Source organism: Halichoerus grypus, chromosome 4 (genome assembly GCF_964656455.1).
Source record: "Halichoerus grypus chromosome 4, mHalGry1.hap1.1, whole genome shotgun sequence".
NCBI classification, from domain to species: Eukaryota; Metazoa; Chordata; class Mammalia; order Carnivora; family Phocidae; genus Halichoerus; species Halichoerus grypus.
The window spans coordinates 73,958,854-73,971,818 of NC_135715.1; the positions used below are offsets into that span (position 1 = coordinate 73,958,854).

Below are 12,965 nucleotides of genomic sequence, written 5' to 3' on the forward strand. Positions count from 1 at the left end.
ATGCAAAACAAAACCACAATGGGATATCACTTTACACCTGTCAGAATGGCTAAAATTAAAAATACAAGAAACAAGTGTTGACAAGGATGCGGAGGAAAAGAAACCCTCCTACACTGTTGGTGGGAATGCAAACTGGTGCAGCCACTGTGGAAAACAGTATGGAGGTTCCTCAAAAAGTTAAAAATAGAATTACCATATGACTCAGCAATTTCACTACTGGGTATTTACCCAAAGAATAGGAAAACACTAATTTGAAAAGACACATACACTTTTACTGCAGCATTATTTACAATAGCCAAACTATGGAAGCAGCCCAAGTGCCCACGGATAAATGAATGGATAAAGACGTCACACACACACACACACACACACACACACACACACACACACACTGGAATATTACTCAGCTATAAAAAAGAATGAAATCTTGCCATTTCAACAACATGGAGGGTATAATCCTAAGTGAAAGCATAGCACGGAAAATGAAGAGTCTAAAGTAATTGGGAGTAGAGTAATCGATGGGGAGAGAGAGAGAGTAAATGAGAATGGTGAGGAAGCTAACAAACTGGATTATTTTAGACAATGTTGAGAAATTCTGACTTTATTCTAAGTGTGATGGGAAGCCATTGAAGGATTAAGAGCATGCACAATGACCATTCTAGTTTATTCTTTAAAAGGATGACAAAGTCCTTACCCCCAAGGGGGAGACAGACAATAAACAAATACACAAACAAACAAAAAAACATATATGTATAAAAATGCCGAGTAGTAATCACTGTTCTGAAGAGAAAGGATCACTGCTATGTGGAAGGCAGGCTACAGAATGGTGTGAGTGGAAGCATGAGTGGGAGCCAGGCACCAGTTAGGAAGCTAGATGGTGGCTAGGGAGAGAAGATTAAAAGTTCTCTTTTGGATATGCTGGGTTTGAGATACTATTTGACACCCAAACACAAAGTCACTTATGCACTCATTCATTCACTCAGTAAATACTTGCAAGCACTACTGTGAACCCCCAGGCACTCTTCCAGTTGCTGGGATTATGGTAGTACATAAAAAGCCTGCCTAGAGGTGTTAGCTAACTGTGGTGGTGATCCTGTTGCCCTACCTGAGTATATCCAATCAACATCTCTTACCCCTCAAACAAACACGATGTTACATGTCAATTACATCTCATTGAAAAAAGGCTGCCTTTGTGGAGTTTATCTTCGGGTAGGGTGGGGAGAAACAGCAAGCAAGTGTAAGTCAGCGGGGTCTGTGCTAGGAGGGAAGGTGAAGCAGGGTGAAGGGGATAGGGAGTGGGGAGGTGGAGAACAGGCTGCTATTTCAGAGTGGAAAGGATAAGCCTCTCTAAGAAAAGATCTGAGCAGGCCTGAAGAAGTGAGGGAGTGAGCCCAGAACTAGCTGGGGAGAGCGGGAGGCAGATGCAGACAGAATAGAGCCTAAGAGTCGTGAGACAACAGGTGCTTGGCAGGATCGAGGAACAGTGAAGGACAGCAGTGCCTCTGGAGTGAAGCACATGAGGGGTGACAGAAGATAGTCATAAGAAATAGGGGGCCACCATGAATGTGCAGGGACCCGCTGGCTTTCACCGAGCCAGAAGCACTGGAGGGATGAGAGCAGAGGAGGGCCATGAGCTGTGTTAAAATCGTCACTCAGGCTGCTGTGTGTGTGTGTGGAGAAGGCTGAGGGAGTTTAGGGTGGAAACAGGCAGGAAGCTTGTGTAAGAGTCTAGGGAAGAGGTGGCTGTGCTTTGGCACAGGGCGGCGCAGTAAAGGTGGTGAGGGCAGTTTGACTGGGGATAGAAAGGGGAAGCACCCAAGATTTGCATATGGAATGGATATAGTGTGTGTGAGGGGATGGTGCCAAGGTTTCTGTGTGGCTTGGATGACTCGGAGGGAGGGGGTTCCTAATCACTGAGATGGTTAAGTCTGTAAAAGGAGCAGGGTGGATGGCGGAGCCAGGAGTCTGCTTTGGATGTCTTCAGTCTAGAGACCATCTGCAGTAATGAGTCAGATACAGCAGGTAGGTCTGGATAGGAAATCTGGGAACCATCATCCTACCCAAGTCCTGAGCCTGGGTGAGAGTACCTGGGGGCAAGTGGAAAGAGGAGAGGCTGAGATGGAATAGGGCTCCTTCCACGGAGCTTCCATTCTACAGGAAGAGACAGAAAGTGGTCAAAAATATGTGATGGGTGCAATGTAGAGAAATAAGGCGAGGAATGCACTAGACGATGATGGTTGGTATGTGTCTGGGTATGTTATTTGTCTATGTGTCACAGATGCAATTAAATATATGAATCTGGAACTGTACATGAAATAATCTGGATATATAAATTTAATAGTCACCAACATGTTGAACACCTCAAGACTGGACAGGATCACTCCGAGAACGGACGTTGATAAAGAAATTTAAAGATCTGAGAACTGAGCCCTAGGAGTTTCCAACATTTACAGTGGAACTTGCTATAATGGGTTTTGCTTTCTGAAATTTATGCAGAAGGTGGGTTGTCAACAGGGCAGCCCTCTCTCCAAGCCACTGACTGAACTGCTACTGTTCGCTCCATCTTGAGACCAGCTTGGAGGTGTTCTTCCTGTGTTTTCCTCAGACTCCACATCAGAACCAACTGAGGAGCTTGTTAAAAATGAAGATTCCATGTCCCTCCCCATTCCCCCGAACCAACCTCTGGGACTAGACCCAGAGAAAACAAACCGCAGACGATTTTCCTGCCCACGGAGGTTGGAAGCCACTGCATCCAAGGCAGGGAGGAGAACAGAAGACGATTTGAGTGAAGGGAGACAAGACGACAGGTTAGGTCAGACTGACTCAGTCTGCGGCCAGAGGGGAGCTCCTGAAGGTGCGGAGGACGGAGCTCCAGGATCACATCCTCACGCTGTGTGGAGCAGCTGTGGGGGGGAGACAGAACACGGAAACGCAGATTCGGCTCCCGAATCACACTTCCTGCTATAGTCAGGCCTGTCAGGATTGGAATTCCTCAGTTCTTCAAGTGTTTTAGAATGTTTTTATAGGAATGAGCTGACTTTTTAAGAAAAAAACTATGTTAGCTTTTTTAATCTTCTGTGTTTTGTGCTGAAGGAGGGAGGAAAAATAATTATTTGGGCTAAAACAAATTGTTCCCAGCATAACACAGAATTAGGCCTTATTCTAGAAATGGAAGGCTCATCATAATTCTTTCAATTAGAAAGGTGTCTAGTCGACATCTTCTATTATAGTGCTAAGTGCAACAGAGCAAGGAATCCATATCTAAATCATAAGTCATTATACTCCACTCCACTCTGGAGGCTGAATATATAGACACTATTAAGGAAAACAACTGAAGAGATTTATTTAGAGGCCACTTGTTAAGGCATGCTTTAAAATAAAACACTTCTGTGTATATAAAAATAGAGCCGACTTCATATTTTGATTTATGAAAAATAAATTTATTACATAACACCTTGTTTTTAACAATGTTCAATTTTTTTTTTAAATTCAGAATACTTGTGTCATTCATGTAAAATAGTTTGATACAGTACATTGTATGTTATAGGTTTTTTTTTTTTCCTCAAAAATTCTAAGGCTCTCCTACTCCTTCTCCTTTGCTGAAGTAAGGGCACCCTAAACAACGTGCGAACAAGTTTTAAAAAGTAAAATTAACTGAACAAAATTTTAATAGCACTACACCAACCAGCTTTAAAATCAGGACAAAATATCTGAATCGGATGCCGCACCTTTCAGAGGAAGTTATCATTCATGCTTTTTTCATCTTAAAGCATGCTCACTAATCAGCAACACCAACAGGAAAAATAAAACACTGTCTATGACAATCATTTCAGTTTGTTTGCTGAACCAAACAGGTTTATATCAATGACAACATATTTAATTACTATCAAATAGCAGCTTTAATACCAGTCAAGTCATAGATTGAAAACAAAAACAAACTTATAAGTTGGAAATTAATCTTTGGGAGTTTTGAAACCTTTCTGGAAAAACTATGTGGCTTTTGTACTTTCAAAAAAACCCAAGCAATAGTCTTGGTCAAAAAACACTGATTAATGTAGAAAATGAATCAACCCACTGATAAGACACTAAAATGAAAGGTGTACCAAAATAATCTCACTTTGAGTCTTGGTTATTTTGTTGAGTTAACACATACTGTATGTTTCAAGTACCAGTTAAACTTTCGTGTGTGTGTGTGTACTATTGGTCAGATAATGTTGTTACACTGAAAGAATTCACCACATACAACGACAAATGCTTGCCCCTAGCACATTTCACAGCTTCAACTGCTACAGACTGTCACTGAAAAAAATGCATTGGTCAGTCTGAACCATGTCAAGTAAACTATGGAAGTAGCAAATCCACAACACAAACTGTGCTAGCACTTTCTTTCAAGTCTAACTCCAAAACAGGTACAACTTGGAAGCCACTACCCCGGTCTGTGAAAAGTGGTGGAACTTGGCTACTGGACAGTCTGAGGATGTGGGTGTACAGTACATTCCCATGGCCCATACCAGGTTCCCGCAGAGAGCTGCACCGTCAGTCCTGCAGTGCTAGCAACAGTGCATTGACAACATTCCAGCGCAGCTCAGTACCGGTGTGTCTGATGCGAGTACTGTGGAGGCTGCTGGGAGGTAGTTGAGTATCCCATGCTGCTCTGTGGCTGTGATGTGCTTGGTCCAGGGTTGGGATAGGCAGCATGTGGATTGGAACGCTGCAAAAGAAGAACGAGCGAGAAATGAGAGTCAGGTGTTTCTAAGAGTTGGCTCTACCCCAAGCCAGTGAGGCTTAGGTTTGCAATGGCATTTATTTCAAGGCAGTAACAATTAAAAAGTCTTGTGCCATGTACTAGGCTTTAGAATGAAAATGACAAAAACCCCCAGTCTTTTAATATCAGCTAAGGTCAGAAGTATTGCCAGTAAATAACATTAAGCTGGGTCTTATTTCTATGTAGTGCAGTTCATTGTTTTTCTATAGCAGTAATCCCCCTTTTAAGCTGTTTTGTAACTACCTGATAAGTAATAATTAATTGGCTTGAGATGTTTATACGTGAACTTAATTATATATATACTAAGAAATTCAAAGCTAATTGACATGCTAGTTTCTTCAACAGAAGCCTCCCAGCACATGTATGACTAAAGAATAAAAATGAATAGGACAAGAAAAGGTAGTGCAGAATCATTTTCTTTGTTATTAAATATTTTTATACCCTTTAATGAATCATTTTCTGCAACAAGTTATATACAAAAATTTATAATTATAGAAATGTAAGAAGAATGGTATTCTCAATTTTAAAAACACCACAAAGGGAAAAAACAGTGATCGAGTTTAGTCCTGTGATTTTGATCTGTTACATTGTTATTCCCATTCCTGCACCTCTCTCTCTTATTATTAGCTCCCAAGACAAACATGATAACTGATTAACCATAATTTACTACTTTCCTCTTTCAAGGCATATTCAATAAATCATATAATTCTAAATTCTGCCAACCTTAGCAAAGTATTTTTAAATTTTAAAAAGATTTTAAAGATTTTTAAAAAAGTGGACACATGAAATTACAGTCACTACAAAAACCAACCACAATGATAACATCAAGAAACAAAGAAGCACAGCAATTTTCTTGGTTTCAATAGCGAAGGTCCCAGCACTGCTCTGCTTCATTCTAAGGATGCTATTACCTTAGTGTGCAAACACATTCTAGAGCCAAGAGGGATGCACTTTCCCCATCCGGATGGGGAGAAAAAGATGCCGGAACAAACATCAACCCCCAGAGATGTCTGTCCTTGATTTCCTTGTTTAGTTTCCTGGAAGAGAGTTACTACCCAGGCAGATAAAAATTTCCATGGTTTGGTAGATGGGACCTCTCCTTAACTAAAGCAAAGAGTTAAGATCTCATTTCTGAAAGGTCATAGCAGGCTCTGGGAACCTTATTAGTTTAGTAAGATCTCTTTTTCTCTTTCAGTAGGTAAATAACTCTAATTGGTCAAGTTTTCGGTGTCCTTCCCACACAGAGACCCAGGTGAGCTGGCAATATGATTAGAACAAGCAGGGAGGTGGTACAGGATTTCCCAAGCTGTCTTTCTGCAAAGAAACTGATGATGCCACATGATGGGATTGACAAGCAGGCAACAGAGCAGCCCTGGCTGTCAGCTCTAAGCCCGTGTCCTGGGTCTACCCCCAGCTCAGCAGGTGAACACGTGAAAGTTATTTAACCTCTCTGAGCATCTCTAAAATGACAGTGACAACCCTTACCTCACAGAGTTACCATAATGATCAAAGGAAACAATGTAGGTTTCATGCTTAGTATAAAAGCTGGCATGGTAAGCATGATCAAGCTCTTATGATTACAGTCATCACTAGAGCCACCACCAACACTTAAGAAGTGCTTACTGTGTACTACGAATGCTACTAGAAATTTTAATGAGGGTAATGATAATAAAAGCGGAAAGAAGTGGTAACATCTCTTAAACACGACAGCAGGCTAGCTGATGTGCCTTAGCGTACGTCCTTTCATTTAATCCTTGCCATCATCCACTTCTACAAGTGAGAAAACTGAGAACATCTGGATTACTTACTCAAGGTTACCCAAAGTCAGCAGCTGGGTTGGGATCTGAAAGCCTGTGTTCTTTTTATGATTTTATTTATTTACGTGAGAGAGAAAGCAAGAGAGAGCACAACCAGGGCAGAGGGTGGGGTGGGCAGAGGCAGAGGGAGAAGCAGAGCCCCCGCTGAGGAGGGAGCTCAACCTGGGGCTAGATTCCCAGGACCCTGGTATCATGACCTGAGCTGAAGCAGATGCTTAACCAACTGAGCCACCCAGGCGCCCCTGAAAGCCTGTGTTCTTAATCATTCTTGGTCTACTGTTGTTTGAAAACAATACACAGCATTGATTGAGCTCCTACCCCAAGTCAGGGGCTAGGATTTATTACTTCTACTCCTATAAGAACTACAAGTAAGGCTTAGCTAGTCTCATTTTACAGATGAAAAACTAAAGCCAGGAAATGTTATATTATTTGTCCAAGGTCACACAGTTAATAAATGGCATGATTTAAGTTGGATCATTCCGGGTCTGTCTAATTCAAAAGTCAGTAGGTAGCCTGTGCTGTACCACAGTCAGTACTTTTCCATCAATAACACTCACATCAGTATATTTCCCCAGGTACATAAAGGTCAGCATTTTCTTAGTTATACTGCATTTTCCAAAGGTCACAAACCCATATACAAATACTGATATGGCAAGTCAGTACAAAATAAATTGGAAATACCTGATAGTCTGAGGTCATGATTAGTCCACCTGAGGTAGTGGTAGGAGGAACAACTCTCACTTTTTTCAACGGGGGTCCCTGTGTATGACTGCTGTCTTGATTCCCTGGGTGACCAGTTCCATTAGTATGGTTATTGCCCTGCTGCTGCTGCTGGTTCTTCTCAATTGGTTAAACAGAAAAATAAAGTTCAACTCAGAAGGAGAACCAAATACAAACAAGAAAATGTTACGGTCGCATTGAATAAAACAAGAAGCAGCCAAATGTACTTTAATACTTACTTTGTCTCCTTTGTCATCAGGTTCTTCTTCTGTTAAAAATTCTCGTTTTGGGTAAGGGATTTGACAACCGGCAAAAACGCTGCTCACAAGAAAAAAGAAAAACGATTTCTGGTATGCCAATCAATATTTCAGATGCTTTATTTTATTCTTCTAAGAGGGACTTTGTTTCCATATTTGTAAAATAAGCACCTTTCTTTTTTTTTTTTTAAAGATTTTATTTATTTATTTGACAGAGAGAGACACAGCGAGAGAGGGAACACAAGCAGGGGGAGTGGGAGAGGGAGAAGCAGGCTTCCCACCGAGCAGGGAGCCTGATGTGGGGCTCGATCTCAGGACCCTGGGATCATGACCTGAGCCGAAGGCAGACGCTTAACGTCTGAGCCACCCAGGCGCCCCTAATAAGCACCTTTCATGCAACTGTGACAAGATGAATCTTTTCTTCTAATCAGTGACATTATAGCAGGCCATGGGAGGACTTTTCATTGTATAAAAATAATCAATAATCATCGAATATGACTCAACTTTCTTTTATCCCAGCCTCACTCTTTTATTATCACAACCCAAATACAGATTCCAGAGGAAATGTCACTATTCAAACACAATTTTTTTTTTTTACTCTCCCTTCTACACATAAAATAAAAGATGGCAAGGGGAACACAAATTTATTTGGGAATGGGATTTGCAATTGGAACATAAAACTGTAACTGCAAGCAGTGGGCAATCTCAGTGAGTCTGAATGAGCTACAGCATGCATAATCAACCTGCCACTGAGTAACTGGAGCCCCACTGAAACTAAAGACGGCAAGGTTTCATAAAGCAAGACGTGAACAGGAGTGGTTCTTACCTGTAAAAGCCCGAAATGACAGCTCAGACATCAGAGCTCATTTTTTTGTTTGTCATTGGGATTTCCCCGGGTCCCCATGTAAGAGGAGTGGCAACTTGGAGTTGACAACTCAAACAAGCACGCTCCAAAAAATCCTACCATGCTGGTGAGTTAATAAATTGATCACTTACTCTGATGTAGGAAGTGGATCTTCTAAGAAATAGGGATCCTGCATAGCCTGTTCTGAGGTAATTCGCTTTATTGGGTCCATCGTAAGCAACTTCTGAAGCTGAAACCATAAATCATAAAAACATTACTGTGTTACTTCTCATAGTTATATCCTTGGCCATATGTGGGACATATATGTTTTTTGATGAAAACACCACAATTTGAAGGATATTTATTCCCCCAAATTAACAACAGAAAAACTTATTACATTTAATGTAGCAATTCACATTTAATCATTCTAATAATCATGATCTTACTTGGTTCTTCTATTAAGAGGTAACTAAACTTACTTCTTACTCTAAACCAATGATCTATATTATGCAGATTGCTTTGTCCAATTTAGAACAGGACTAAAATCTTGTATTTTCTATTCCTTTTTTATTAAGGGGAAAATTATTATAACACAAATAATACACTAGCCACATTTAGCTATTTAGATTTAAAACCAAATTAACTAAAACCAAATTAAACTTAAAAAAATCAATTTCTCAGTCATATCAGGTGCATTCCTAGAGCTCAAGAGCCACATGTGGCTAGAAGCTCCCTACTGGACAGCACAGATCATCAGAGAAAGCTCTCCTGGCCAGTGCTCTCCTAGCCTAAATAAATACGGTGCTTGATACAGAACTGGTAAAGTACAGAGGGGTTATGAATGGAGATTCGAAGGATACCACTTGGGTTCAAGTCTTGACATTTATTAGCTGAGTGACTTTGGACAAGTTGCTTAATCTCTTTGTAACCTCATTTGTCAAATGGAGATTAAAAATAGCACCTACTACCATAGGTTTGTTTTCAAAATTAAATGAGATAATATATGGAAAGCAATTCTAATGGTACCTGACACAAAAAAAGTACTATGTGTTAGCTGCCATTATTATTATTATTATTATTTTGCTACCTACAGAAATGTCACACTAATGTGAAAATTCAGTATTTTTTGGTTAAAACATAGTTTACTTAAGACTTTATGAACTAGAATATTTGATTTGATTTATTTTTATTTATTTTATTTATTTATTTTAGAACATTTGATTTTAGCAGGTGATTTAAGAGCAGATAGTGGCTCTCAGCTCATCCTCTTTGATCTAACGCAGTGGTTTTCAGACTTCAGAGTACATCAGAATTGCCCCTGGAGCACTTCTGAAAGCAGACTGCTAGGCCCCACTCCCAGAGCTCTGGGATATCTGCGCAGGAGTCTGAGAAGTGGCCTTTCTACCAAGTTCTCAGGTCACTAGTGCTGTCGACTGGGACACCTTACTTGAACACCAACAGATGCGTTGAGACTTGATGGGACATGACACAATCAAAGGACAGAAGGACATAAAATACTGAAAAATACAGAGGAAACGCTGGAATGGTGAGACTTAAATTTAATTTTGATGATCTGATATTTCAGTGGAAGCACAACTTTATTTTTAGAGTTGAAAGGAAAAGCATGGATTTGCCATTTAAAATGCTCAACGGTTTTATAGGAGTTATACATTAGAGCTTTCAGATGGGCCCACCCAAGATAGGTCACCGCAGTAAAAACAAGCAACTAAGCTGTGAGGGAAGTATATCTCTGGAATTTCAGTGATGTTGGTTGTGAGAGTCACTTTAGACTACACTGAATAGCAGCAGGTTGGGGGTAAGTAAGAGCAAGTCCCCTGAATTGTGACTTTTGGTCTACCACTATTATCATTATTTTGTTAGAATAAATAAGTCCATAATTTTGAAGGATCTAACTTACCCTCCTATTTGGGTTCTGTTGTAAGTACATTATAAGAAACCATTATTTGGATAATAATATATTGTGTGGTAATAAGATAGGTTAGGCCCTGCTTTTTAAGTTGCTGATATGAAATATAGGACATATGACATGATATAAAAATAAACAGAAGGTGTAGAAGCAGAAGCAGTAGACAGAGAAGAAAAAGCAGAAACAGAAGAAATGTTTGCAAGTGGCCTGCTACTGTAATAAAGGAAAATACAACACTTTCAAGACAAAAAAATTCCCATTTAATGAACTCATTTAAAAATATTGAGAATAAAGGATTAAAAGAATTTTTTTTTTTTTTAAATATTTTATTTATTTATCTGACAGAGAGAGACACAGCAAGAGAGGGAACACAAGCAGGGGGAGTGGGAGAGGGAGAAGCAGGGTTCCTGCCGAGCAGGGAGCCTGATGCAGGGCTCGATCCCAGGACCCTGGGACCATGACCTGAGCTGAAGGCAGCCGCTTAACTGACTGAGCCACCCAGGTGCCCCAAGGATTAAAAGAATTTTAAGCCAAATACAATACAACCTGTTCCCTGAAATTTCCCCTTTGTATGTTATATAACTTTAAAAAAACCCATAAAACTGAAAATCATTTTTAATTGTTATGATGTAAAAATGGAAATTTTACTGTAAACAAATTTAAGCTGGCAAGTTGAATATAATGTCATAAATTACAATAGCGCATGGATTCATTTAGATTCTAAGTCAAACTATTTTTCCATTATACAGTAATAAATACTGCATCTCTCATATTCTTCCAGAAAAAGCAAATAATGCGCACCATCACTGAAGGACTTCTAATACCCAAGTTTGTAAGAGTATCTTGGGAGTTAAAAATTTTATAAATAATCTTTCAAAGAGCTGAAATACAAAATAATCTATAAAAGTTACTTGTGAGTAGTGGGATGGTTTTCTTTTAGATTTTTCTCTGAAATTTTTGAAATTTTAAAATAATCGATGAAAACCAATAAATGTAATTTTAAAAATGTTCTTCACAGGCTTGGTACAATAACTGTCTTCAAAACTTTTTTTTTTTTAAAGATCTTATTTATTTATTTGACAGAGAGAGAGAGATATGAGAGAGAGAGCACAAGCAGGGGGAGCAGCAGGCAGAGGGAGAGGGAGAAGCAGGCTTCCCGCCGCTGAGCAAAGAACCTGATGCGGGGCTCAATCCCAGGACCCTGGATCATGACCTGAGCCGAAGGCAGCCGCCCAACCGACAGCCACCCAGGTGCCCCACAATAACTCTCTTTAAAAAATCTAATGTAACCAAACATTAGTCTGTTAAACCATGTTAAGGGTTTGGAAAAACAAGTATTTTCATGCCTTTACTAAAATGCAGCAACAAGATGCCTGCATTTACCATTAAAGTACTCTAAGAGTGCTAAATTACCGTATAAACTGACCCCAATAAGCCTCTGGTTAGCTAATCTGTGAAAAAAATTTTATTATTGTTCTCTAAAGCTTACCAAGTGGAATGCTTTACTATCTGGTTTAACTTTATGTTTTTCCATATACTTGATAAGGCTGCAGTTGGTATACCTGAAAGAGAAATACTATGAAATATCTATATTAGATTTTGAGGTTAATTTTACATTGGCTGAAGCTTTTCCAAACAATTATTTTAATCACAACCGATAAAGATTATTTATTGAAAATGGCATAATCGGCATAACATTAGCTCAATTTCATATTTCATTCAATATTCACACTAGTCACTTATGAATGGATACCACTGAGTAAACACAAGATAATTTCATAAATAATATATACTGAATAGTTATTTTTTTATAAGACTGTTATCTCAACAATTCTCTTAAATAACATATGGGTCAAATGTTTAATTCAGCCTTACTAGTAAGTTTAAAATAAATTTAAAATTTTTAAAAATTTGTTATAGGCCTATAAACTGTCCTCTCCCAATGCTATGATCTTGCATTGTAAATAAATGAAATATTCCTTCTTCTCTATTAAAACTTGCTTAAAATGATTACACAACCCAGGTGGGTGGGCAACTGACGGCTACAAGGTTGCTTATTTCAGTCTCTTACTGCTTTAACTGTGATCCCTTCCATTGATGCTCGCTTCCAGAAAGTAATTAAGTATGGTAAGAGTTTCTTTCTCATATCCAAATCAGCCGCTAAAATTAGCTGTTCACCTTCTTTATATCATTTAAACATCTTAAAAGATAAAATATTTATTAAGAAGTAAAATTATTTATTAGAATAAGCTTATGTTCAGTATTCTGTTGAGTATTCAATCTTATACTGAGGATTCTGGAAAAGCAAAAATCAACAAAGGGTCTACTTTCTTTCCAACTTACGTATTTCTTCTGAAATCTTTCATTAATGTTGAATGTTCAGGCATCTTTTTTATATCTTCCCAATCTTTATCTGTGAAATACATTGATAAAATTTTATGTTGTCTAGGTTCCTATTCTCAAGAATTAAAAAAAAGTTACCTCAATTTCATCACATGTCCTATACACTTTGAGCCTCCATGAAAGCACAGACCTCAAATAAATGACTAGCTATAGTAAACATCTTATCTTGACCTATAAATAGAATTCTCATCCCTTGTATAGCATTAGCTCTCTAGTTTATCTTTTTAGCACT

General features: G+C 38.9%; 1 protein-coding gene across 4 annotated transcripts in view; it reads right to left on the reverse strand.

The window, feature by feature from the left end:
- Positions 1–3,418: 3,418 nt before the first annotated feature.
- Positions 3,419–12,965, reverse strand: part of CDK8 (cyclin dependent kinase 8) — a 129,842-nt gene continuing 120,295 nt past the window's right edge. For 3 of the 4 annotated variants that reach the window (XM_078070546.1, XM_078070548.1, XM_036107483.2), the window contains 6 exons: positions 12,674–12,743; positions 11,820–11,892; positions 8,556–8,653; positions 7,542–7,620; positions 7,264–7,422; positions 3,419–4,711 (listed from right to left, as the gene is read on the reverse strand). In XM_078070546.1, coding sequence (XP_077926672.1) covers positions 4,586–4,711; positions 7,264–7,422; positions 7,542–7,620; positions 8,556–8,653; positions 11,820–11,892; positions 12,674–12,743 — 605 coding nt within the window. In that variant the 3' untranslated portion in view covers positions 3,419–4,585. The remainder of the gene's footprint in view (positions 4,712–7,263; positions 7,423–7,541; positions 7,621–8,555; positions 8,654–11,819; positions 11,893–12,673; positions 12,744–12,965) is intronic. The other variant, XM_078070547.1, reaches the window with a different exon arrangement.